The following is a 27,587-nucleotide window of genomic DNA, read 5'->3' on the forward strand; positions in this document are numbered from 1 at the left end:
AGGCTATAATGCACATCTTACCGGTTGGCTCCACGAATTGTCAATGTCGCAATTACTTTCTTGCTCGGAAATTTCTCCTTTGGCAGGCATTTTTTCGTCTGTGCGTATATTTAAAGTACCAGCTGTTGAACATATACCAGCCATGCTGTTGTCGGTGAAAGAGGAGGATGTACAGGATGATGGAGGCGGAGGTGTGGAGCGCCCACCACCAGACGAATTTCCAATTAAATCGGCATTTTGCTCCCTTTTACATGTATCTATTTCCAAATATTTTCCAACATCGCTGACATCTAATGCTCTACTACATTCTGCAGACAATTGTGTATGCAAATTTGAATTAGAATGAGCTGATGAAAGAGGCTGGCCATTGTCATCGGATGTAGTCTGAAAACTACTGATCCATTGATTTTGAGGTTGCATTGATTCGGTAGCATGCTTTTGGTGATAATCAGAACAGTTTTTGCTGGAAGACGAGTCATCTACTACCATTGTATTACTCGCGTTCTGAGCTGGCGCAATAGATGTTTGGTAAATTGTGGATAACTGTTGGGAATTTTTAATGTCTACTTGCTCCGCTGCGTCATTGCAAGCGTAAAGATAATTGAAGGGAAAATCCGAAAAAATTTGTGGATTTTGCTCAGACAGTGAGGTTGCAGTGCTAGAAGTATTTTTGGTTTGGTCTTGACATGCATTTTCTGCGCCCACATCAGATTGACATGCATATGAACACGTTTTTGGTTCCAAGTGGCTATTGCAGCTATCATTTGAGTCGCCTATCTTATTTACAACATTCGCTTTTGAACTTTTGGCAAATACCGATGTGGGTGATGGGAAAGTTGACGATTTGCTGTTTGCGTTGGCTTTCTTTGAAGTAGCAAAATCATAAAGAACTCGCGCATCTTCATTAACATTATTTTCTATTTTCAATTCTTTAATGGATGTATGCAAGCTGGATTCCTGTATACAAGGCTTCTCTTCTTTGCAAACCAATATAGGTTCTTTGGAAGTGAGATGTTGCTCCAAAATACTATGTGGGTGATATTGATGATTTTCAAATGTAATCGATGCTATGGGTTCATTCTTCACTTGCACCTCATTTTCAGTTAACGCCTCGTCGTTGCGGATAACATTAGGATGGTCTTTCAAGGCCTTAGCAGAAGTAGAAGGTTGCTGGTCGTCTCCAATTGAATGTACTAACGTTGTCGTATTATTCTTTAACGGCTTTGGTTTGATAACCAGTTTTTTAGGGCCTTTACGTCCCAGCGTTGTTTGTCCCAATGTTTTTGAGTGGCCCGTTAGCTGATTATTTCGCAAATGATAAGAGAGATCTTCCGCCTCAGCCGTTTTTGCACAATCATTTGATACAAAACTAACACTTTCAGTAATGTTGTTGATCGTTCTATTTATCAAATGCTCTGGTGGTAATGGGTGTAGTGTATTTTGACTAGTAGACGCCATACGTATTACACTGGTAACCTGGCTAGTGTTAATATTTAACGATGAAGGTGGTACATTATTTTCTTGAATATTTTCTATAACCTGAGGTTTCTTCTCGTCCCGATCCAGTTGCGTTTGATCTGTTAATGTTATATTATTAGATATATTACTAGAACTACTACTGCTATGATTATCAGTTAATTCTTCAGTCTCTTGTTTATTGGCCTTCAAAGGTGTTGGTGGTAGTTGTTGGTCTACATTTTCTGTCAATGTATAATCGTCCATTGGCTCCTCCTTCTCAATTTTTACTAACGGTATAGGGGCAATCGAAGTGAACGACCTACGTTGCGCTGCAACCTTACTTGAAGCAATTATATTACCCACTAAATCTAAATACTCATTTAAATTCAACTGGACATCACTCAAGACGGTAATAGTGTTTTTTGATGATTTTTTTCTAGTGCCATTTTGATGTGCGGAAGAGCTATTGGATTGAGGTGAGTAAGATGTTGGAACACTATTAGCGTCGGCAGTTGATAATGTCGAATGTTGTGACCTTGGCTCCGATGTTACCGCCGTCGGTAAAGTGTTTACATCAATTTTCTTTGACTTTTCTGCTGTGTGTTTAGTAAGCTTTTTTTCATGGGAGATAAACTCTTCCTCATCGCTATCACTTGAAATGCTTACAAAGTCCATTACGTCGCTTTCTAATGAAGAAGGCTCTTTAAGTTTGCACTTCCTACTAGCATATTTAGCTTCAAATGATATTTTATTAGGATTTCGGTTATCATCCCTTGATGATGACGACGACGCTATGGACACCCTTTTCTTTACATGATTTTTACCTTGACTTTCCCTTATTTCTTCCTTTGACTCCCTATCATCGCAGTCATTATTGGCGTCGTTGTTACTTTTAGTGACTTTTTCGGCGCTCTCAGCATCATCGTCGTCATCATCTGCATCATCATGAATGTGCAAGACGCTTGGCGGAGACTGATAAATACGCTCAATTACTGAAAACTCTCCGTTATCTTTTTCCACACATTCAACAATATGTTTCGGCGTTTCTTGCACAATAAAATCACCATTATCCCGTTCTAGATAATGAGCTACCGGAGATTCGGCATATCTTAAAACAGAGGAAGTGTTCGAGGGTGACGGCGCTCCCGCGGCAGCTGCAAGCAAAGCAGCGAAGGGCGAGTTGGTATGTCGACTTAATGTTGATGCTGCAACAGCAGCAATTGATGCTGATGCTACTGCGGGGCTAATAGCAACTTGGGACTGTGCAGAATGCGTAATTGTAGAAGACGTACTGACTGATATGGATCCTTTAACAATTTTATTCTGATTGTCATTTGCAGTAGAATTATTGCACTGTGTTGAACTTCCTACATCAGTGATTTGTTGTTGCTGTTGAGTGGGGATAAATTTGCCTTGTAGTTGTTGCTGATGTGTCCCCGCCGCGAGCCTTGAAATTAAAGGCGATACTGTGGAAGAAGATGGCATTGAGGGCATATCATTTGTTTTAGAAAACATATGTTTTGCAGACACATCAGGTGTTTGTTGCATAGTTCCGTGCATTCGCACATGTTGTTGATGAGATGGCTGTTGCGAATGTATCTGCTGTTGCTGGTGAAGTAGTGAATCATGATGCGAATGTGAGGTGATAGACGCCAGCTGGTGTTGCGAGCCGAACGGCCCAGACACTTGATGTTTATTTTGAGATCGAATCTGACTAATAGCAGTTCCGTAAGCCGGTGGGGGTTTTTGGTGATGATGTTGTAGTTGTGAGGGAGACTGATAGCTGAAAAGCTTCGGAAGTTTTTTTTTATTAGTTAATAGTGATATTTGTTTTTATATATAAGATAATATAGGAAGACCGGTTTATGCAGCAACAAACCCAAAGTACACAGTAAAACAAAAGTTGCACATGTCGATCGAATTGTTTGTCCTAGGGCACTATTATTTCTGCCAAATTTAAAAATTTTAGCTCTTATGAGCATAGTTCCAGCCTAAAAGACACACCCTATAGACAGATTCGTCCGATGAGTTTGGTGTGGTGTCAAACGAAATCGCGATCTAGGAAACCAGTCAAATGCTATTACACACAATTACACATTTTCTGCCTAACTACGGTCTGCAGCCGGACAATATCCGAATGAATGAATTTTTTCAAGACCGAATAAATTTGTCGAAAAACATGGGTTTATATTATAGAGTAAATAGACTGATACATATTTATGGCAGTTATATCTAAATTTGAGCCAATTTCTTTTAATTTCGCTTTTAGGTCCCAAAAATCACAAGTGCCAAATTTTTAAGATAATTCAATCGAACATGCGATCCATACTTTGTATACAAAAATATATGGCTAAGTAGAATCCGTAGTCCAAAGTAGTAGGCCTATCGCCATAAATGTATTTTTTATACTCACCACCGAAGGGCGGGATACATTCATTTTTTAATTCCGTTTACAACACATCGAAATATTCATTTCCGACCCTGAAAAGTATGTACAAGAAGTGAAGATATTGAGCTACAAGCTGTCCATACGCAGGTGAAGTTCGAAGATGCACTATATCTTGACACAGTCCATATATACCGATCTCCCACCCGGCACAGGATGCTGTGTGTACCATACAAGCTGGAACTTTGATCCAATCTGTGTGGTGTTCTTTGCGGTCACGAGAAGCTTAGCTGCGTGCTACCGGGCGCGTCCACAGGTTGCGGATAGTGGAATGCTCCATACGGTGTAGCTGTAACGGCAGTCGTGGACAATCAGCGATATCGAGCGGAGAGTCTCAGTGAGAGATCGGGTGGCACCAGCTCTTGCATAAATGCTGAGTACCTGTGATGCTCGATATGACAAGACGAGTTTTTGACGCCTTTAAATAACCGATGGCCACTCTGTTCCCAAGGCGATCGGTTTTTTGGAGCGGAACGAGCGTTGTTGTTGTTGTTGTAGCAGTTTATTGTGTTCTATCTTTCGTCTGCTTGATTCTGTTGAGTGTCAAGACCCAGGAGCTCCGCGACTAAGATGGGGTGCGTCCACAGGGATCTGGGTCTGAGTCGAGTGTGTCTGGCCGGGCAGTTTAACAGGTGACGTGTATCGTGCGGTCCCTGGTTACAATCGGGACATGCATCTTGCACGTCGGCATCAATCCTAGATCTGTGGGAATTGAAGCGGCTGCATCTGCCGGAACGTAATTGAGCCAGAACTACTCTGGTTTGCTGGGTAGCCAATTACCGCATCTGCTACCATGTCGCATGAATGTTGTTTAGACCTGCATGATATGCCGCTTGATCTAGAGGTTCTCTGTTGATCCACAAGATGCTGAGTTGGATGATCTCTGCGATAACAGCCCAAAAGGTATTGCTTAGACAGCATGTAGTTATGTCTTCGCACTGGTAGGATCTTTGTCTCCTGATGGAGGTGGTCCACATGAGAACTGAGGAGACAGCCCGTCGCAGTTCGGAGGGCGGCATTCTGACAGATCTGAATATTATTCCACTGCGTGTCACAAAGTTGACGAGACCACACTGGCGCTGCATAGCTTACCACAGACCGGCCAATTGCTTTGTACGTGGTCAACAAGGTTTCTTTTTCTGCACCCCAAGTGCTGCCAGCGAGTGACTTGAGGACCTTGTTTCTACTTTTGACTTTATTGCAGATTGCTGTGGCATGTGGGGAGAAAGTGTAGGAGCTGTCAAATGTGACGCCAAGTATTTTGGGACACTTGATGGTCGGAATCATTTCTCCATCGACCATCACAGTCAGCTCAGTATTCACCTCACCCGTATTTGTAGTGAACAATGTGGCTGCAGATTTGGTGGCGGATATCTTCAGATTTCTTGCAGCGAAATATGAGGCAAGTTCGTTGAGGTAGACGTTCAACCTATCGCAGATGTCATCAATGGGTGGGGGCCTGATGGCATGGTCGTACAATCGTCCGCATATAATACGATCTCCATGCCGTCTGAAGGGGGTGGAATGGAGGATAGGTTGAGGTTAAACAGTGCCGGAGATATCACACCCCCTTGGGGAACTCGCTGTTTCACTCTACGGTGCTTCGACTTCTTATCCCTAAATTCAACGAATGACTGGCGACCACACAGATAATTCCCGACCCAGCGTTTCAAGCCTGGCTGGAGGGAGGTGTTGGCGATGTCGTCAAATAATTTTGCATGGCTGACCGTGTCGAATGCCTTCGATAGGTCCAGTGGCACGAGGACCGTCCTACCACATGGCTTGGGCTGATTGAAGCCACGGCAAATGTGTGCGGTGATGGCATGCAAAGCTGTTGTTGTGTTGTGCAGTCTTCGAAATCTATGTTGATGCTCGGCGAATGGAAATTCTCCTACGAGAGAGAAGCTACTGCTGAGAGAAGGGAGATCGGTCTGTAAGATTCCCCCCAACTCGGGTCTTTTCCAGGCATCGGGAACTATAAGAATGTTCAAAGACAGGTTGAGGACAGTAGTAAGGTACTCAACTCCAGGTGAATCCAGATTCTTCAAGATCAATGTAGAGATTCCGTCGAGGTCCAACGCCTTAGATGATTTGGCGCCACGCATGACATTCGTTATTTCGCCCACGGTAAAGCTCGCTGATTCTGGGGTTAGCGGGGTCCATCTGCTTGCGCCGGGAAATTGGGTCGCACTTGGTGTATTCGACCGGCTGCTACTTTAATGATGTCTCGGGATTTCCTCTCGACATCATAGGGGGGTAGCAGTCCACTGAAGCGGCGATTGGTATACTCTCTGAAGCCAGCCCAATCGGCCTTCTTATGATTGATAAACGTCCGGCGCTCAGAGGTTATGAAGTCGGGTGGTCGGTCGATGGTTAGAGTTATGGGGAGGTGGTGTGACCCCAAAGAGATGACGGCTTACCAGGATACGTCACTCAGGAGATCAGGGTTAGCATTGAGTCTAGCCCAGTCAAATGCCATATGCAAGCTCATTTCGGCACTTCTGCATAGCTGGTTCGGATCCTTAGCCCTTAGAATTATTATAACATCGTCTGCGTAGCAGACGGGTTAAAATCCCTACTAAGTCAGCACTCGTAATATGTAATTTATGGTGGTCACCCATAGGAGTGACGGTAAAATGCCACCTTGTTGCACTTTCTCCCTTATATCTATATCATGAGACACACAATTTATCTACCTGTTCCTTTGCATGTGATTTATCTATTCTCTTAGGACCGGGTCCACCCGGTACTCGTCTAACTCGATAAACCATATGCTATAAAAACTTGAACTTTGCGCGTAGTCGCTTGTGTTATGCCCCAAGTTGTACAACCATATAATAAAATGGATTTACACTACTGTTGAAGATTCTGACTTTTGTGTTATGTGAGTTGTCACTGCATCTCCAAACTTTGTTGAGTAGTGACATCTCACAAAAAACATAAGCTCGTTTGGACCACTCTAATGCCCTTGACTTCATGCGACATGCTGTGCATGAAATTAAAACAACTTTTCAATTTTTCCAGTTCTGCTGTTACACTGATTTCCAGCTATTTTCGTAAACGCCTATAGTTGGTTATTACAGAAAATATAATGCGTTAGACGCATTACAACTAAAACGAAATGTACCACGAGGTTTGATACTGGGCCCTTTGTTATTTTCGTTTTACATTAGTGACCTGCCGTGCCGGCGTAAACATTCCAACATTCATGTTGTTGTTGTTGTAGCAGTGTGTTAAACACCGAGGAGGCAGCCCTTGCCGATGAAGAAATCCATCGGGTCAATCCGGTATGTACAACCGGCTGCCATGGGACATGTTTCCAACATTCATGTATATGCAGATGATGTGCAACTTTATCATAGCTGTTCTAAATCTCAAGCGTCTGGAGGAGTTTTTGTGTTTAATGAGGATTTAGAAGCCATTCATATTTGGACTCTAGAAAAAAAGCTTCACATAAATCCATAATAATTTAAGTTTTTTCTGATTTTCCACTGTACCCAAAACATCGATGGTGAGAAATGAATATTAATTGGCAACCAGCACAACCAGCTTGTGGAGAAAGCAAAAAATCTTTGACTGACCATGTAGTCGTTGCAACAGGGAAAATTTTTTAGGGAAATTAGATATATCCAGGGACTTAGACGGCATAAAAGTCCGGCACTTTTCCCTTTCTTAATATAAAAATATATTGTAGCATCACGCAAGGGGAAGATGGTCGTTGGCAATAGTAAAGAACCCCCCACTTACGCCAGAGTGGGAAGGAAGCATAGCAAAGATCAGCTGACTTATGCAGTCACCAATATCGGCAGTGCATCCTGTATGATTCCACCAGATCATCGGTCCCAAATGGAGGATCGGGTTAAAGAGCGGATTTTCGAACATGTGTGGAACTCTCTGTCCACCTCTACAAACGATGAGCTGCGAGTATGGAGGGGACATCTTTATCTCTGCATCTGCATTTTGCATCGGCGGAATGCTCGTCGAAGGTATCCACTCTCCCTGGGAGGGCGCAAAGTTCCACCTGGTGCGAATGAAGGCGAAGGTGGAGTAAATTTGCAACGGAATGCATGTAGGGAGTCTTGGGCAAGCAAAACCAATGTTTGGTCGCAGAGAAGTGGGAGGTCTCACAAGGATGGGAAGGAAGAAGGAACTCTCCTTGTGGTTGGCATTGATCAAGTTTCCGTGACAAGTTTGGCTAAGACTAAAGGCATGGCGCACTACGGGAGCAAGGCTGTCTTTTTCAAGGTTGGGAAGACTAGGATAGGCAAAATTCCTCATATTACGACATCAGGCCTTGCAGTGGCAAGTGACTCAATACCGCCTAACGGGGCTGACGACGAGACCATCACTGATTGTCCCAACTATGGGAAGAATAGGTAGACAGTGCAGGGGCTCAACACAGCCTAACGAACAGGGACTCGACGATGAAACCATTACCGAATTTATTAAGATTCGGAAGACTATGATAGGCAAAGAACCTAATACTGAATCATCACGCAGTGCTGTGACAGGAAAGTCAATGCAACCCAAAGAAAAGGGAGCGGACGGTGAGACCATCGTCTGCTCCCAAGGAGCCCATTTACTCAAGATTTCGAAGACGAGGATAAGCAAAAATTCTAATAGTAAAACATTACGTAGTGCAGGGGCGAGAGATTCAACACAGTCTAACGAACAGGGACCTGACGATGGAACCATTACCGACTTTATTAAGATTCGGAAAACTAGGATAGGCAAAGAACACAATACTGAAACATCAGGCAGTGCAGTGACAGCAAAGTCAAAGCAGCTTAAAGACCAGAGAGCGGACGATGAGACCATTACCCACTCCCAAGAAGCCCATTTATTGGAGGACCAATGATTGAGGTCATCCAAATATATATCCACCGAAGCGAGACGGCTACACACGCTCTGATGGAGAAAATCAGCAAGGGCAAGATTCATATTGCCTTCATTCAGGACCTGGAACAAAGTTTCTGGACTGAACCATATCATGTCATAAAAATTTGAATTATATATTTTCCCCAGAGTTGTCAACATAGGATGCAGCAGTGGTGATACAGGAGGGCGGTGGAGCATACCTGGCATCACTTTATAGTAGTACCAACACCAATAAGCCCAAGCCCTGGGCGAGTTCTTGAATACTAACGACCTAATAACACTTAATATTGATAACACCGCTACCTTTGTCGATAGGATTAGGGAGGAGGTATAAGATGTGACGATATGTTCGGAAAATCTAATACAGAAGACATTGACGAAAATGTCAACAGGATTACGACTGCACTGGTAGGATCCTTCTAAGATAGTTGTCCTCTTCGAAAGAAAATAAACTCAAGAAAAACCCTGGATGATCGAGAGATTCGGAATATTGAGAAAGAGGTCTGCACACTTTTTAACAGAGCATGTCGTAAAAACGCGTAAGTTTATTGGGATGTGTATTACAGACGGCTCAAGGAATACAATAAGATTACCAAGCGGCAAAACATGTCATCTGGAAGCTTTTCTGCAAACAGGTCGATAGCGTTAATGACGCCGCTAAGACAAAAAAGTTTCTCTCAAAAACCCATGTCCAAACCAAAGGTCAACCTTACGCCCTTTCTACTCAAAACCATGGAACGTATTGTGGACACCATGATAAAGTGTATGACATCCAGCGAAATTCTCAAATACAAACAGCATGCCTATGTCAAGGGAGGTCGGTGGAGACTGCCCTGCACGATGTTGTGCATAAAGTAGAAGAATCCTTCGATGCCAAAACATACTGGCGGTATGCATTGACATCGAGGGGGCTTTTAACAATGTGCGGACCGATACACTGATTCAATCCTTAGAACAGTACCGGGTGGACCCGGTCCTTAGAGATTGGATAAACCATATGCTAACGAACAGGTGAATAAATTGTGTGTCCTATGGCATAAATATAAGGGAGAAAGTGGCACAAGCCACGTCACAGAGGGGCATTTTATCGCCACTCCTATGGGTGACCACCATAAATGAACTATTACGGATGCTGACTGAGAAGGGATTTGAACCGTCTGCTACGCAGACGATGTTATAATACTTCTAAGGAGTAAGGATCCGAACGAGCAATGCGGAAGAGCCGAAAGGGTTTTGCATTTAGCATATGACTGAATTAGACCCAGAGGTCTCAATGTTAACCCAGAGAAGACTGAAATATGCCTGTTCATGAGGAAGACGAAGGTGACAGGAAACTGAATTACACTTCCAATTCAGTTCACATTCAGGAGCGTACTGAGAAGGCTCACAGATGTAGACGGGCCGTAGGCTCCAAATGGGGCTTGAATCCGAGGATAGTCCACTGGCTCTTCAGGAACGTGATTAGACCAATACTTACTTACGCCTCAGTAGTTTGGTGGACTGGAGAAAAATTTCAACCTAAGGCACAGCTGCCTGCGGCAAAGTCTAGGATTGATGGAACCCTAGTATTGTCATCTGGAAGATCATGTTACACGGATGGATCAAAGCTAGAGGATAACTGTGAGCACCACGGAGGCTGGAACATTGAGGTTCAATCTGCGTGGTGTTCATTGCTGTAACCAGAAGCTTAGCTGCGAGGTACTGGGCACGTCCACAGGTTGCGGATAGTGGAATGCTCTATACGAAGTAGCTGCAACGGCAGTCGCAGACAATCAGCGGTATCGAGCGGAGAATCTCAGTGAGAGTTCATAACTTATGCAAAATCGATGCGGCATGTATGACGTGTGTACGGCATGTGGGGAAGATGATGAGACGATGGAGCATTTCCACTGTCATTGTCCGACTTTCGCGGCTAACAGACACCGGTTGTTAGGAAGCCAATACCAGACATGAACCAACTTAGGGGAGTGGTATGGAAAACAATAAAGGATTTTGAAAGTAGCACGGAATTCCGAATTTAAAATTGTATTTTTCAAGTTACTTTTTAGTTCTTAGAGTGCACAACAAGGCGATTACTGGCTTAGGTGTATGTCCATAGTGGCATGGAGCAGATTATTATCTACCCCTCTTTTCGACCTACCCAAAGTGGAACTCCTGACTACTGGTGCGGGACACACATACAGAAGGTGTTCTATAGTCTCTTCTCCTTCGATGTCCTGACAGCTTCTGCAAAAGTCGTTGCTGGCAACCATCAATCTGTCAGCATGTTTTCCGATTAGACAGTGACCCGTCATGATGGACACAATGACTGAAATGTATGTTCTAGCCAAATGACAGCAAAGCGGTATACCTCTTCAAAAATTACCAGGGACACCGTAGTTTCAATCGGTTCTATCAGAAATAGTGGTACAGTACTTTTACGGCAGTGGCCGCAGCAATTTGTCTAGCCACAATGTCCAGGGGCATTTGGTGTAGCATTAAATTCATTGCATCTGAAGGTGTCGTCCTCAGTGCGAATATGATGCACAAACAAGTCATCCTTTGGATCCGGTTAAGTATTGAACTGCAGGTGGACTTTTGAAGCGCCGTCCACCAGACCAGAACACCATAGTGAACCACATATTGAAAGCACCTTCAATGTCAAGAAATGCTACCATTGCATATTCCTTGACAGCGACAGAACCCTCTATGTAGCCGACTAGGTCGTGAAGGGTCGTTCAATGGCCATACTATATACATGCTGCTGCCGCGACATTTATCTTAGGTAAAGGATCCTTGGAAATTTCTGTCAACCACTCAAGAGTCTTCCGCATAAAGGAAGACAGACTAATAGGACGAAAATCTTTCGCTTTCGTGTGGTAAGTTTTTCCTGCTTTCGGAATGAAAATGACCTTCGTGTCCCTCCATCCCACAGGTATATATGACATCCTGATACAAGCAGCTTGTATCATCAAGGCCTGGCGACTTAATTGAGTCGAAACTTCTTATCGCCCAAAGGATTTTCGGCTCAGAAACAATTTCCCTAATAACCTTCGTCGAATGCATATCAGTGACAACCTCATTGGGCGCCTCGTTGTCCGTTGGAGAATTTCCCGGGGAATGTGTATCAGCGAGTAGTTCCAGTGTTTCCTCACTAGACATTGTCCATACATTCTCTGACTTCTGAATATACCCCACCGTAATAGGTCTCGAGGACAGAATCTTCCTTAGCCTAGAGGCCTCAGATATATCCTCCACGGGGCTGCAGAACTCTACCCAGGGTTTGCTCTGAGCCTTTCCCAACTCGCCTTTATATTTTCTTGACTTAGCCTAATAGATGTCCCAACCGTGTGACAATATGTTGTCTTAGAGACAAAATATAGTTTCTATTTTTACGTTTTACAAAATCTTATCACACACATTAGCTGTGTTTTATTTTCATATGGCATAGGCAAGCCGTGAAGGGCAAAAATAAAACGCAAAAAATGTGTCCAGTACAGGTCAGTTTTTTTGCCATGAGGTGGTAACGCCGTTTGCCAATCTGTCAAAAAAATACGAGGAAAAAAGTGAACATATTTGTAAAATCTATGAATAAAATTTGAAAAACATATATAGGCAAAGAAGTTAAATATAATTTATTAAGGTTTGCGAACGTAATTGCATATGCAATTGGTTATAATTTTATTTTTCCATTCGCAAATTGCAAATTTGCAAATTTTGCCCATGAACATACCAATAAGGAACAGGGGCAAACTTCTCACATATCAATGAGTGCAGTTCGATTCAAGTTTAAGCTCAATGATAAGGGGTCTCCTTTTTATAGCCGAGTCCGAACGGCGAGCCGCAGTGCGACACCTCTTTGGAGAGAAGTTTACATGGCATAGTACCTCACAAATGTCGCCAGCATTAGGAGGGGAAGACCACCGCTGAATTTTTTTCTGATGGTCTCGCCAGGATTCGAACCCAAGCGTTCAGCGTCATAGGCGGACATGCTAACCTCTGCGCTACGGTGGCCTTTTCCATTCACAGTAAAGGTATTTCTGCAAGTGACCACACTTAATTGTGAAAAACATATCATGACAATCCTGACGACTGATGTTCTACATAATCCAGCGCTGTTAATTTATCCAGAACTTCGTTGCTCTGGATATGTGTCGTTTCCATAAAATTTTCGTTGCACTGCGCTATGTAGTGCGAAAATAAAACACAGCAATTGTATGAGTAAAGAATTATGAAAATAAATACAACTACTACTACAAGTGGAACTCGTCGTTCGATAAGCAGAATTAGTCGTTCGATAGGCTCAACTTTTTGGAAAGTTCTATTTCCCACAAACTCAACTCTGAGGCCAGCATTTCATTTGGGAAAGAGTCTAGGATACGCCTACGTATACCACGATATAGCAAATAGCATAAATGGCAGATTGTTACAGCTAAAATTTCCACTCCGTACGTGTGTCCACCTCTTTACCTATGTGGTAGCATGTGGACCAGAGAATAGCAGCAAGTCACTTTAAAATGAGTGCACACGACAGACATGATGTGAATGACACGCTCATACCTTATACCAACAATCGTAGTTGACGCTTACGACTCTCAACCATCAAAACATAAAATGCCATTTTATGAATTGTTAAGCAACTAAGGGTTTTTCCTAATGAGCATAAAATTATTGCTGGTCGCATTTTACATTTTGTGCAATACTCACGAGGCTCACATGGCTATCGTTCAAAATGAGCGTTGATATTATTGTGTATGCTTTGTTACGGCTTGGGTAAAGAAAAAACGGAAGTAAGTCTTTCCTTTTTAAACGAACAGAGATATTTCTATGAAATTTACAAAATGATGTATGAAATTAAAGGGCTCTAAAGGTTCCTGGATCCTATTATTGAGCCCTCAAAGTTAGTCCCCTCGGCCTAACGAAAGATTTTTGGGCTTCCATTCATTTATTGTGCGATTTTTAAAAATGTTTCGTTGTTGAGTTGTGCTTCAAGACTTAAAAGCTGGTCTTGTATTTGGCAATTTCCGGAGATATTTTTAATACCTTTTTCTCTTCCGCATTCAAAGTTACTTTTCGGTACAGCGTTGCTGGGTTTGGTAGTAAGTCATCGACATCAACATTTTCACCGTATGTGGCACCAACTTTGATAAAAAATCACCACTTCGATAAAACCCGATCCTGATATAGATAAAATGGGCGACTATCTTTTACCACCTACTGTACACACTTCTCGACTGATTCCTTCTGGGTTAGTTATGAGATAGCTATCTGGGACAGTTATGAGATGAGGCTGTTTAAGTGAAACACAGCATTTGTGACGACTCGAATTGGATGTCTGCTTACATGAAAACTTCCAAACTTTTTCGCATTTTCGGCAGAAAACCCAGCCTTCAACAATTGTGCCAACCTCATTCTCAATTCCCGCTAAAATATCTTATATATAAAAATCAATTTGCGTTTGTTTGTGTGTTACTTATAGACTCAGAAACGGCTGAACCGATTTTCTTGAAATTTTCACAGATTGTGCATAATGATCCCGTGGTAAAAAAAGAGGGTACTAAATTTTTTGATATCTGAAGGGGGGCGGACCCTCCCCTTACCCTAATTTTCAGAAACTCCAGATCTCGGAGATTGGTGGTGCGATTTAAGCGAAATTTTGTGGGCTCTCAAAAATTTGGTATCCAAATTTCGGATGGGGTACCTAGGGGGGCAGACCCACCCTAAAAGCTACTAAATATATATTTATACCAATCACGACAATATGGGACTCAAATGAAAGAAAACGTATCTGATATCCAATTGTCGGACCAAGTGTTAGGAGGACCACCCCAACCCCCAAAACACCCCTAAATCGGACAAATTTACCGACCATGGTAATATGGGACTAAAAGAAAGGTATTTGCGAGTAGAATACGAATCTAATATCCAAATGTGGGACCACGTTTCTGGGGGTCCACTCCTTCCCCAAAACACCCCACAAACAGGATCTATTTACTGACCATGGGATTATGGGGATTAAATAAAAGGTATTTGGGTGTAGAATTTGGATCTGATATCCAAGTGTTTGGTCACCGCCTCTCCCCAAAAAAATCCCCCAAAGGGGACAAAATTACGACCATAGCAATAAGGGGCCCAATTAAAGGTCTTTGGGAGTAAAGCACGAATCTGACATCAATATTCGGGAAAAGTGTCTACGGGGCCACCCCACCCCCAAAACACCACCCAAATAGGAAGTATTTGCCGACTGTTGCAATATGAGGCTCAAATAAGAGGGTTTTTAGAGTAGAACACGAATCCGGTATATATTTTCAAGGCCAACTCACTGAGTGGTCGCCCATCCCCCAAAACACCCCCCAAGCTGGTCATGTTTGCCGACTATGGAAATATGGGTCTCAAATTAAAAGTATTTGGGAGAAGTCCACGTATCTGATGTCAACATTAGGGACCAACTGTCTAGGGGACGTCCCACCACCATAACAACCCCCAAATTGGACGTATTTTCTCACCAAGACAATTTGGGTCTTAAAGAGAGTGGAACTAAATATTTATAGTTCTTAGGGCCAATACCCCAAACCGGAGATATTTGCTGACTTTTGCAATAAGGAGTTTAAATAAGATATGAAAAAGAATTTAATATCCAATTTTGAAGCCAATGGCAATATGGGGTTCAAATAAATCATATATAGATATATGAGAATAGAGCACGTTGCTGATATGTTTTCCGGGCTTAGTATTTGGGGGACCACCCCAATCCCCAAAACACCCCTAAATCGGGCATATTTACCGACCATGTCCATGTGGAGCTTAAATGAAAGGTATTGGGGGTAGAGCAAGAATTGACACCCACTTTCGGGACCAATTTCCTTGGGGTCTACCCTTTCCCAAAAAAAACCACAAACAGCAATTTGTTTTACTGGCCATCGCAAAATGGGGCTCAAATAAAGGTATTTGGGAGCAGAATACGAATTTGATATCCAAATGTAGGACCATGTATTTGCGGCATCACCCCTTCCTCAAACACCCCCCAAGGGTAAAAATTTTTCCACCATGCCAATATGTGGCTCAAATGAAAGGTATTTGAGATTAGAAAACGAATTTGATAACCTATTTTGGGGCATGTGTTTGGGGGACGCCTAATAGTGTAAGCTCCCCTAAACCATTGACAATATGGGGTTTAAATAAATCGTATTTGAAAGAAGAGCACGATGCTGATATTTTCTCAGAGACCAGGTGTCTGGAGGACCACCTCACCCCCGAAAACACCCCTAAATCAGATATCATGAGAATGTCGGGCTGAAATAAGGTATTTAAAGAATGGAGTACACCTTACATCCAAACTTAAATTCGTAGACCAATAAAGATCATATGGGGTTCAGATAAAGGCACTTAAATTTTTAAACTGTTAGTCAAGCGATATACTATTTTCGTAGCGTTGTATTTCACTAAAAGCTCTTTAATTGTCGGAAATAAATATTCCAAGGAATCTTTTGTTCCATATAAAGTAAAAGAAGGCGTTCCAAAGACAAAACTTTTGATACATTTTTTTCTAAATAAAAATTGTTTACGCTATGAGGGATAACTATTGGGTTGCCAAAAAAGTAATTGCGGATTTTTCATATAGTCGGCGTTGACAAATTTTTTCACAGCTTGTGACTCTGTAATTGCATTCTTTCTTCTGTCAGTTATCAGCTGTTACTTTTAGCTTGCTTTAGAAAAAAAGTGTAAAAAAAGTATATTTGATTAAAGTTCATTCTAAGTTTTATTAAAAATGCATTTACTTTCGTTTAAAAAATCCGCAATTACTTTTTGGGCAACCCAATATGAGCACTACGCAGACTGGAACTTTGAGCTCCAAACTGTATGGTGTTCGTCGTTGTCACGAGAAGCTTAGCTGTGAGCTACCGAGTGCTCCATACGGAGTAGCTGCAACTACAGTCGCGTACAATCAGCAGTATTGAGTGGAGTCTTAGTAAAAAGCCGGGATCCTGCATAAATACTGAGTGCCTGAGTGCAATCCCATGGCAGCCGGTTCTTCATCGGCAAGGGCTGCCGCATATCCCGGAGTGCCTTCTCCGCACGGTTCTGGTCCGTGCCGGGATTGAAAAGAACCCCGGACCCTGGTTCTGTTCGGTTTGCCAGAACCGCCTCTATCATCGGTCGGTGTCGGTGAGTTGTAACCGATGCATTGAGTGGGTACATTTCCGATCGTGCTCTGGCCTTACATCACTACGGGAGTATAGTCATATCGAATATGTTGCAAGGTGCTGTGCGAACATAGACAGCAGTGGGTCACAAGCGTCGTCGTCTTCGCCTTCTGCGTCCTCGTTGTCGGACAATGTGACCCCCAGACCTATCCCGTGCGGCAAATACGCAACAGCACCATCCTAGCCCCCATATTGCCAGGCCAGTGCCGGGAAGTGAATCATTTTTGCAATTTTGCAACGGTCTCCGAGGCAAGATCGACGAGATAGCGGATTTTATGAGTCCGAAGAACATATTGGTTGCAGCGATCCAGGAGACAAAGCTGACCAACACCTGCAGTTTGCACAGTTGCCACGCATATAATGTGCTACGTAAGGATCGCTCAAGGAATGGAGGTGGAGCCTTCGTGATGCACCATTCCGTGCAATATAGACCTATGTCGCTTGCGCCTGGCGCAGTCAGGTCCGGTACTGTCGAGATAGAACTATACAAAGTGTACATACTGCCGGTTGGTAGCTGTGTCCCAATGAATGGCCAAGCTTACTACTATCTGGCCATAATCGCCTGGTTCTAGGGTACTTTAAAGCGCATCACACTTCATGCCATTCTCCCCAGGCAGATTGAAGGCTCCACGTTTCGCACGGTGAATGAGGATGCAGCAGCTCGCCGGAAATTTCCATTGCATCCCCTGATCTCCTGAGTAACGTATCCTGGCAAGCCATTATCTCTTTGGGATCAGACCACCTTCCCATAATTTTCATCATCGACCAACCACCCGACTTCATAACCTTTGAGCGCCGGACGTTTATCAATCAGAAGAAGGTTGACTGGGCTGGCTTCAGAGAGTATACCAATCGCTGCTTCAGTAAACTGCCACCACCCTCGGATGTGGTAGTTGCTGAGAGTAAATTCCGAGACATCATTAATGCAGCAGCCGCTTGCTTTATACCAGCCGGTCGAATACCGCAAGTGCGACCCAATTTCCCGGCGCAAGCAGTGGTACTCGCAGACGAGCGTGATGGGATTCGTGCTATGGACTCTACTAATCCCAGGATCAGCGAGCTGAGTATGAAAATAAACAGGGTACTCACTTTGAGCAATGTAACTTAGGCACTCGTTTAGACAAGCTGTGGTCTACTGTTAAGCCACTTTCGAACCCCGGTAGACGGGATGACAGAAACTCAGTAACTTTTGGCGAAGTAACCGTGACTGATCCGAAGAGATGTGCCAGGCTGTTTAACCGTCAATTTATTGTGCATCCCGAGAGGGACAGGGCAAGGAGGAGAGCCATTCGCCGTATTCATGGTCTCCGAGCCGATGGACAGCCATCACAATTTACTGTGGGCGAAGTTATGAATGCCATCCGTGGCGCCAAATCATCCAAGGCGTTGGGCCCCGACGGAATCTCTACACTGATGCTGAAGAATCTGGATTTACCTGGAGTAGAGTACCTTATTCATGTCTTTAACTTGTCTTTGAACACTGTTATAGTTCCCGATGTTTGAAAATGAGCAGAATGATCCCACTACTGAAGCCTTGGGGAGTCGTATAGATATAGATATAGATATAGAATTAGATATAGATATAGATATAGATATAGATATAGATATAGATATAGATATAGATATAGATATAGATATAGATATAGATATAGATATAGATATAGATATAGATATAGATATAGATATAGATATAGATATAGATATAGATATAGATATAGATATAGATATAGATATAGATATAGATATAGATATAGATATAGATATAGATATAGATATAGATATAGATATAGATATAGATATAGATATAGATATAGATATAGATATAGATATAGATATAGATATAGATATAGATATAGATATAGATATAGATATAGATATAGATATAGATATAGATATAGATATAGATATAGATATAGATAAGACGGTGGTGCTACGGACCTATCGAAGGAGTTTGAGACGGCCAACATGACCCTCCAGCCAGGCCTGAAACGCTGGGTCGAGAATTATCTGTGGTCGTCAGTCAATTGTGGAATTTAGGGATAAGAAGTCGAAAAACCGTGGAGTGAAGCAAGAAATTCCCCAAGGCGGGGAGATATCTATGGCACTGTTTAATACGGATAATTGTACGATCATGGCATGTGGTCCCCGACCCATTGATGACATATGCGATTGGTTGAACGTCTACCTCAACGAACTTGCCTCATTATCTGCCACCAAATCTTCAGCCACATTATTCACTACAAATACGCGTGAAGTGAATACTGAGCTGAAAGTGATGGTCGATGGTCGATGGAGAAATGATTCCGACCATCAAGTATCCCAAGGTACTTGGCGTCTTATTTGACAGCTCTTGCACATTCTCTCCCCATGCCACAGCAATTTGCCGGAAGCACTTGGGGTGCTGACAAGCAACCTTGTTGACCATGTACGGAATAATTGGCTGATGTGTTGTAAGTTATGAAGCGCCAGTGTGGTCTCTTCAGCTCTGTGACACGCAGTGGAATAATATTCAGATCTGTCAGAATGCCGCCCTCCGAACAGCGACGGGCTGTCCCCTCAGTTCTCATGTGGACCACCTCCATCAGGAGACAAAGATCCTACGATTGCGAAGACATAACTACATACTGTCTAAGCAAAACTTTTTGCGCTGTTATCGCAGAGACCATCCAATTCATCATCTTGTGGATAGGTATCCACCGCCCAGAAGCCTTAAGGTAGATCTACATGATTTAGAGCGTGAGGTTCAGCGATGCAACAGAGAACCTCTAGATAAAGCGGCATATCAAACGGGTCTAGACAACATTCATGCAGACCCGGTAGCAGATGCGGTAAATAGCTAACGGGTGAAAATGTCCTTAGAGAACTTCCGCCTCCCGTTGCACCTGAAGAAATTGACTTCCTCCGGCAAACCAGAGTAGTTCTGGCTCAATGAAATCGCTTCGCAAAACTGACAAGATATGGGGTATATGTGTATCCCAATTCAAATAATGGGCCTCGTTTTTAAGAAAAACCGGATCTTGGATATAATATCCCTGTTTGCACGCTCTGAGGCATTAGCCTGAGGTGAGTAGAGTTCTGTCTTTATATGAGTGATGCCATAAAGAGAGAAAAATTCATTGAAATCCTTAGACCGAAAGTATTTAAGATATAGTTTTGAAAGAAATCAATGACAGAATTGGAATTTGCAGATCTTAAAGGTTTGAGGAATAAAAATTATGTATAATGGTCATTGACAATGAATAAATGGGTACGGCCCCAAAAAGTTGAAATGGTCTAACAGTCCTAAAAGCATCGCCCATAGGGGATCGTAATATCTGGTTGGAGCTTTAATAATTTTGCAATCATAGCAGCCATCCACATATGACTTAACGTCCCTTGCCATCATGGGCCAATAATACTTCTATCTGACGCGGTACAAGGTCTTAAAAAAACCTCCATGACAAGTGGATGTGTGTGCTAGTCGAACAGTCTTCTCAGTAAAAGATGCTAAAAGCCATAACCTACCCATTCTCAATGCTTTGGCGGAATTTGGCCCTTCTGTATGCGCGATTCCCCGCTACGCAAAGGTCGGGCAAATTCTCAGCGTCATTCAAATTATCCTTCCTCAATTCGTCATATATCCCAGGGAGCTCCGAATCAATCTTCAACGAGTCGACGTCAAAGCGGGAAAACGTGTCTGGGATAACAATAAAAACACCTTTGCGATGTTCCATCTTAAAATTAAAAGCTTGCAGTTTAAGGCTCCACCTCGCGGGCCGTCCGTTAATATCCCTTTGACTCTTCAAATATTTCAAACAGTGATGATTCGAAACGGTTAAATCTTCTACGTAGGGTCGAAACCTATCCACCCACATAACCGCGGCCAAGCACTCTAACTCAGTGACCGTATAATTTCTCTGTGAACGATTTAGCTTCTTAGAAACGAAAGAAAGACCTCTCCCTGTTTTCCTTGTTGTACAGCTGGTAAAGGAAGCCTTCAACTCCAACACGTGAAGCGTCACACTGAATAATAAAATCAGGCTGGACCAGAACAGGTGCACTAGATAATGCACGTTTCAACTTCTCGAAACTCTCAAGCGCTTCTGGGGACAGACAAAATATCGTGTCCTTCTTGAGCAAGGAATCGGTCAAGCGGCTAGAAAAATCGCCAAAATTACTTATGAAAAATCTATACCAATTCGCCATGCCTATGCAACGGCGAACTTGGCGCGGAGATTTGAGCAAGAGAAAATCCTAGATTGCAGAAATCTTCTCCGGGTCAACTTTCAGGCAACCTTTCCCAATCCGGTACCTTAATTACCCAATTTCACTTTGACAAAATTTGCTCTTTGAGAGGTTAATAGTTAGGCCAGCCTCTCTCAGACATTGGGTCACTTGTCGCAGTAAATGTAAATGTACATCGAAGGAGGCGCTACAGACCCATAGGTCGTCTAAATAGATTAAAAACTCGTTCTCTCAAGTGGGACGGAATAGTTTTATCCATTAGACGTCTCATTGAATGTGGACTGTTACATAGCCCAAAGGGCATTACACGGAACTGATAGAGGGGTCTACCAGGTAACGCAAAGGCCGTCTTCTCCTTCGAGTACTCATACCCAGGGCGAATTGGATTCTTCAATAACTCCCATTTTTTGTAAACCGACATGTTATTGATAAACGTTCAATTGCCGAGGTGGTGACATTGGGTAACATCTACATTTTATAGGTCAAGACTCCCCAGTGTTGCATCCTTAGCCTGCACAATGGTCTCAAGTTGGAGCTTCTGCTCGGCGCTAAGTTCATGATAATAGACATCCGGTTTCCCGTCCAGTTGGTCAACATCCAATGACTCGATGGCTGGTATTATGTTTGGAGCAATTGGAGCAATTTTGAGTCAAAGATCAGTGTTATGTCCTTCTTCACTCCCTTAAATATCACATTCACAATGTCCCATAATGGAGTTCCTAGCACCCTTTGCAGCCGATATACAAGCTGTGAAAGGTCTCAACGATATGTTGTTTCGTTCTATAATGTCCATGCTTTTGCTACCAGGAACCGACACACCAGTTCCAAAATCAATTAACCCATAACAATTTTTGTCAAGAATGTTTATGTTGGCGAATGGTCTCTCGTCAGTCCCAGTGCTCAAAATAGTATCAAAATAGTCAAAAAGTTCACATTTATAGCAGAAAATGATGAACCACATTTAAAGCAGAAAATGAAAAACACAGACAGTTTCAACATTTGGTCTTCGAATAATCTGGTCTCGCCGTGAAAATTCAATTGCTTCCAGCTGAGGATCAATTTCATATTCCTCCTCTTTGTCATCCCCCTCTTCAATGTCCAATTCGCTCACAGCCTCCCAGCAAGTAATTTCTCTGCATTTCTAGCATGGCATTTCTAGCATTTCCTCAAGCTGTGCAGGCCCTGAGGATTTGTATTTTAAAAGATAAATCTCAAAGTAGGATTAACCATCCTTTTCAAAATCTCGATGAGTTGGATTTCATTTATAGGATTCCTCATTCGCGAATTCAATGAAACAGTGGACGAATGGAAGTCATCATACGATTTCCTTTGTTGTTGTTTCCGCATGTGAATTCTCAGCAAAATTTCATGGTCTGTCTCTAAACTTCGGAATTCCTGACCAAGGGATAACTTCAAAATTGGATACATCGCTTTCTCAACACGCTTTATGAACTCCCAATACCATTTCTCTGAAGGAATATCAGGAAATTCGCAATTAGTTGCTAAACCGGGCAGCCCGTCCGTCTGTATAGCGTGTCAATTTTAAAAAGGAAATCTGTGGCGTCATCCGTGCCATCGTATCTAACCATCCACTTTTCTAGAGACGTAAGTACCGAATCCAGCGATGGAAGGCGTCGATCCATCCTCATATCCGTATTAGGCACCGCTCAAGTGGGTTCATTACTCAGTGCCCCTGCTCGGACAAGCTAATATTGGAAATCGTGCCCTCAAGGCATTCAGTTCCGTCCTAAAAATAACTATGTCTGTACAGCACATAATAGTCTGTTTCATAACGGTTATCAAATGATTATTTGGATCGCCAACACTAGCAGCAGATTGGTCATCTGTACCTGGATTAGCGCCCTCGGACGCTATGACTATCGAATTCCGTAGACGCATGATCTATACTACGTCTGCTCTCACTATTTGGAAAAATGGTACCCGTTGTACCTAAATTCCTTTCCAATGTGCTAACCCCAGATATAAACAAACTATCAGATGGAAAATAAGTCCTATCAAATGGATTTAAAGAACAATCTTGAAAATCAAGGTTCTCACTAGCTTCGGAAAACGGAGTCTTTAGTCTGGGTAAATCTTCCAAAAATTTATTTGGAGTAGTGCCAATCCTACTGCCTCTTCCTCTAGAAGTTTTCAATTTGTTCGAGGAACTGCGAGTGTTCATATTACTAAATAAATAATAAGTTTTAAAAATACTGAGCGTATTTTAAAGATTTATGTGTTAAAGATTGGGTTTTGTTAAAATTATCATTTTAAATGTTAGAAAATCCAGTTGATTTTACGGCATGTAAAAATATCCTAAGACAGTGATAGAGGCCTGAACATGTCTAGTTAATACATTTCAAAAATACTAACCGCTTTTATCCAGGAGTCAGCAATTTCCAACTAACTCTTCTTAACAAAAATAAGTTAAAGTATATTGTTACAAAAATAAAAAAAAAAAATACCGATTGGGTTCCAACTGTTATATTACTCACTGTAATTTCTAGTAAAACCTACTGCAATACCAAAACATCAATTAGGATAGGTCTGAGGTGTCTAGTGCAGAAATGTGTGTGGATTTCCCGAGGCACATATTTGTCTCTAAGTCCTAAAACGAAGCGTGTGGACATGATGTTAAAACTAGGAACCAATTTGTGAAGAGAGGCTCAATAGAATGAAATACACTTGAAATACGCTCTTCCAAAAACAATCATATAAGGCTACTATCAGTTCATGCGTATTTCTGTAATAATAAGGAATCTAAAAAAGTCTGTCATCTTGCAAGAAAAAAAAAATACCGCTGAGATAAAAAAATTAGAAGTTCATCTTAAATGGTATAATTTACTATATATGATATTATCAATACGTATAATTGGTGTCGAATATATATTACAAGTTATTGTAAAAAGAATTTATTTTTCTAATCAAGTTATAGGTTAAATAAATAATAATGATTTTCCTATTGAGTTTTATAATAAAAAGTAATATACTTTTTATTGAATTCAATACGAAAATCAGTAATATGAATTTAACCAATTTATTGTGGAAAGAAAAGTAAATTTAAAAAAACGATTGGGCTTAAGATCGAAACACCGAAAATAATTTGGCTGTGTAAAGCCGATGCCCATTTCATGGGGTGAAAGAAAAAAAATTTTGTATTTCCTAACCTGCCTAAACTCAGAGCTCTAACTTAGAAAGGGTTGGTAAATTTATATACAGCGGTCAAAAAAAGTATTCATCATTCAATGTTTTTTTTTTAATAAGTCTACAAAAGACAATTGGAATAAAAACATATTAAACTAATGATGCAGTAGTGCTTGTGTGATATATATGTACACAATTTCATAGTTTTTAAAGAAAAAAATAGTATTTATTGGAACAAAAAGGGCCATTTTACAGCTGAACACAAAAAATTAAACAAAAAAAGTATTCATCATTGCAAAAAAATAAATAACATAATTTAAAAAAATTAATACTTTGTTATTCGACCACCGCGTCTTATAACTTCTTTTAAACGGTTTGACATCGATTGGACTAATTTAGCGGTTATATTTTGGTCTATATAAGTCCATTCCTCCATTATCACCTGTTGCATTTGACTCTTGCTCGAAAAATTGCGCGTTCTCAATTTGCGTTCGAGATGTTCCCAAAGATGTTCAATTGGGTTCAAGTCGGGACTTTGAGGAGGAGTTTTAATGACTTTGGGGCAGTTATACAGCATCCACATCTTGGTATTTAAAGCAGAATGTTTGGGGTCATTATCTTGATAATATTGAAAGTTATTACCAAGCCCAAGTTTTACAGCACTATCTTTTAAATTCCTCTTTAAAATGTCAATGTAATACTTATGATCCATTACTCCATTAATAATTTCAAGATTTCCCGCTCCTGAAGCCGCCATACACCCCCAAACCATTAAACCACCTCCACCATGTTTTACAGTAGCAACTGTGTTTCGTTCTTCAAGCTCTGTATTTGGTTTTCTGTACACTATGACCTTTCCATCGCACCCAAAAAGATTAAACTTGCTCTCGTCTGCAAAAATGACTGTTTTCCAAAATGATTCGGGCTGTTTTACATACATTTTTGCGAAGTTTAGCCTTTTCACTCGGTTTATTTTATTTATAAAGGGCTTCTTACGTGCAGTTCTTTCTCTGTAACTATGCCTTTTGAGTGTATTTCGAATTGTTTGTGTAGTAACTTCCTTCCCTAAATATTCCATAGTGTTTTTACGAAGAATGGTCGCATTTGTCTTCGGAGTTTTCTGAACTTGCCGCACTAGCCAACGTACATCTCCAACTGAAAGTGCTTTTGGTCGACCAGATCTTGGTTTATTGTCAACAGTTTTCGTTTCTGTCCACTTTCTGATGATGGATTGTATAGTAGATCGTGGTCTATTTAATATTTCACTGATAGTTTTTTGAGTTAAACCATTCCTGTGGTGTTTTATTATCAACACTTTTACCTCATCAGAAACCTCGTTTTGCTTACGACCCATTTTGACAAAAACTATATTTTCAATGAAATTAAATATTTGCTGTCAAGGGCAAAGCCTCCTTTACTAAATAAAACAGAAAAGGGGGATTCCCAAATAATATTTGAATTTGACTTTGATGATAGCACATCAATGATGAATACTTTTTTTGTTCTGTTTTTGGTGTTATTATATAAAATTGCATTTTTTGCGCTAATTAAATTTATTTTTTGAATTTATTTTAAAACATATTACGAAAAATAAACTATTGCATAAAACTGCATTATTTGTTTACTTTAAATTTTCTTCAATTACCCAAAATAAGTGAATTTATTATCAATTTTGCTAATGATGAATACTTTTTTTGACCGCTGTATGGCATTAGTAATATAATGTATGGGAAAATTATATGTGAAAAAATACAAATATGTTCGAAGTTAAGTTACATATGTGTATAAAAAAAAGGAAAGACAATATTCAGTTAAAGGAAATATTTATACACATATGTATTAAGAGATATCAGTTCTTTTTGTAAAAAATCCTAAATAAATCTGGCCAACTGTTAAATATTCTGCACACACCGCTTGAAATTAGATGTTAAATTGAGGCTCAATTTCTTAAAAAAAAACGTTTTAGACAGACAGCATCGAACAATACTCTCTTCTGTTCCTCAACAGAAAGATGGTAAAAGATTGCATTTATTCTGTAGATTTGTTGAACAGCATATGGCAGAGGGTGTAGAGTTGCTCCGGGAAACAAATTGTTGCCTTTGCTCGAACCAAATATTTGCCTTTTGCAAAATATGCAGTTGATTTGGTCTCATTTGAAACTTCAGTGCCCACTGACACACAAGCACCTGATAAAATTACTTTATATCGAAAAGAATCACTTTTATTTTTCAATACTTTTAAACAACTTCGTAAGTTTCGAGCAAATCAACTATACTGTACTGCGCCAAAAATTCATCTGAATGTAACTACCACCGCAGCCGAGACAACGGTATCTTCATCAAAAAAAGTGTCTGCAGTAGAGATGGGCGATGGGTAAATAAAAATATCCAAATATAGTCCGATCTGGACCACACTTCACAGAAATGGGTAGGTGTCTACCAGAGCTCAATGCACCAAATTTCATCTAAATCGGATGAAAAATTGCCAATTTTTTGCCTCAAGATGTTAAGTCTGGAGATGTGTCTATTGTATATAGCAGTTATAACTAAAATCCGATTTTATGAGATCAGAAGATCAGGTTTATATACAAAGAATACGAAATCATCAAAAATTGTTTGCAAAATGTTTTTATACCCAAGATATGTGCAAAATTATAAATATCCAAAAATTTTTGGGTATTTACCCAATCTCTAGTCTGCAGACTTTCCTCTCTGTATTAGTGAATTAAAAAACCAATGATACACACACATGTACGTACAAGTATCATCAATGAGAAGGTTTCTATGTTTTGAATAACATAGAAATAGTTTTCGTCAGCGTCGCAAAATTTCCAATTACAACAATAGCCTTGTTCACCATTAATTGAATGTTTGTCACTTCTGTTGTGATTGGTACCACAGCCAGCTCTATCAGTAAAATCATAAAACTCAACAGATTTACAAACCATATCGAATTGCCCATAGAATATTTTACTACCATTTTTTCGGACATTTTAAAAAAGTTCGCCAAAACTGTCATTTCAAAAGGAAAATTGCCTTTATTTTTATTTTTCGGATTTTGTCTACATTTTATTTCATAGAAATGTTTTTATTTGTTCAGGAAACTTCCCCAATACATATTTCTGTTTGTTTTCTTGTAGTATTTTACGGTTTCGTATTTTCATAGAACACTGCTATCAGCATTTTTTATTTCTATTGAATAATCTACATTTTATAGGTTACTTAAAGGAAATATTCTCAGATCTCCATTTCTTT

At 41.0% G+C, this 27,587-nt stretch overlaps 1 protein-coding gene across 5 annotated transcripts in view; it reads right to left on the bottom strand.

Annotated features, from left to right (window-relative positions):
* Positions 1 to 27,587, bottom strand: part of LOC106084619 (uncharacterized) — a 179,906-nt gene that overhangs the window by 25,301 nt on the left and 127,018 nt on the right. For 4 of the 5 annotated variants that reach the window (XM_059363974.1, XM_059363973.1, XM_059363972.1 and 1 more), the window contains exon 3: positions 22 to 3,249. In XM_059363974.1, the coding sequence (XP_059219957.1) occupies positions 22 to 3,249 (3,228 nt within the window). Of the gene's footprint in view, positions 1 to 21; positions 3,250 to 3,871; positions 3,974 to 27,587 lie in introns of those variants that run through there. The other variant, XM_013248443.2, reaches the window with a different exon arrangement.

This window comes from Stomoxys calcitrans, chromosome 2 (genome assembly GCF_963082655.1).
Source record: "Stomoxys calcitrans chromosome 2, idStoCalc2.1, whole genome shotgun sequence".
Classification (NCBI taxonomy): domain Eukaryota; kingdom Metazoa; phylum Arthropoda; class Insecta; order Diptera; family Muscidae; genus Stomoxys; species Stomoxys calcitrans.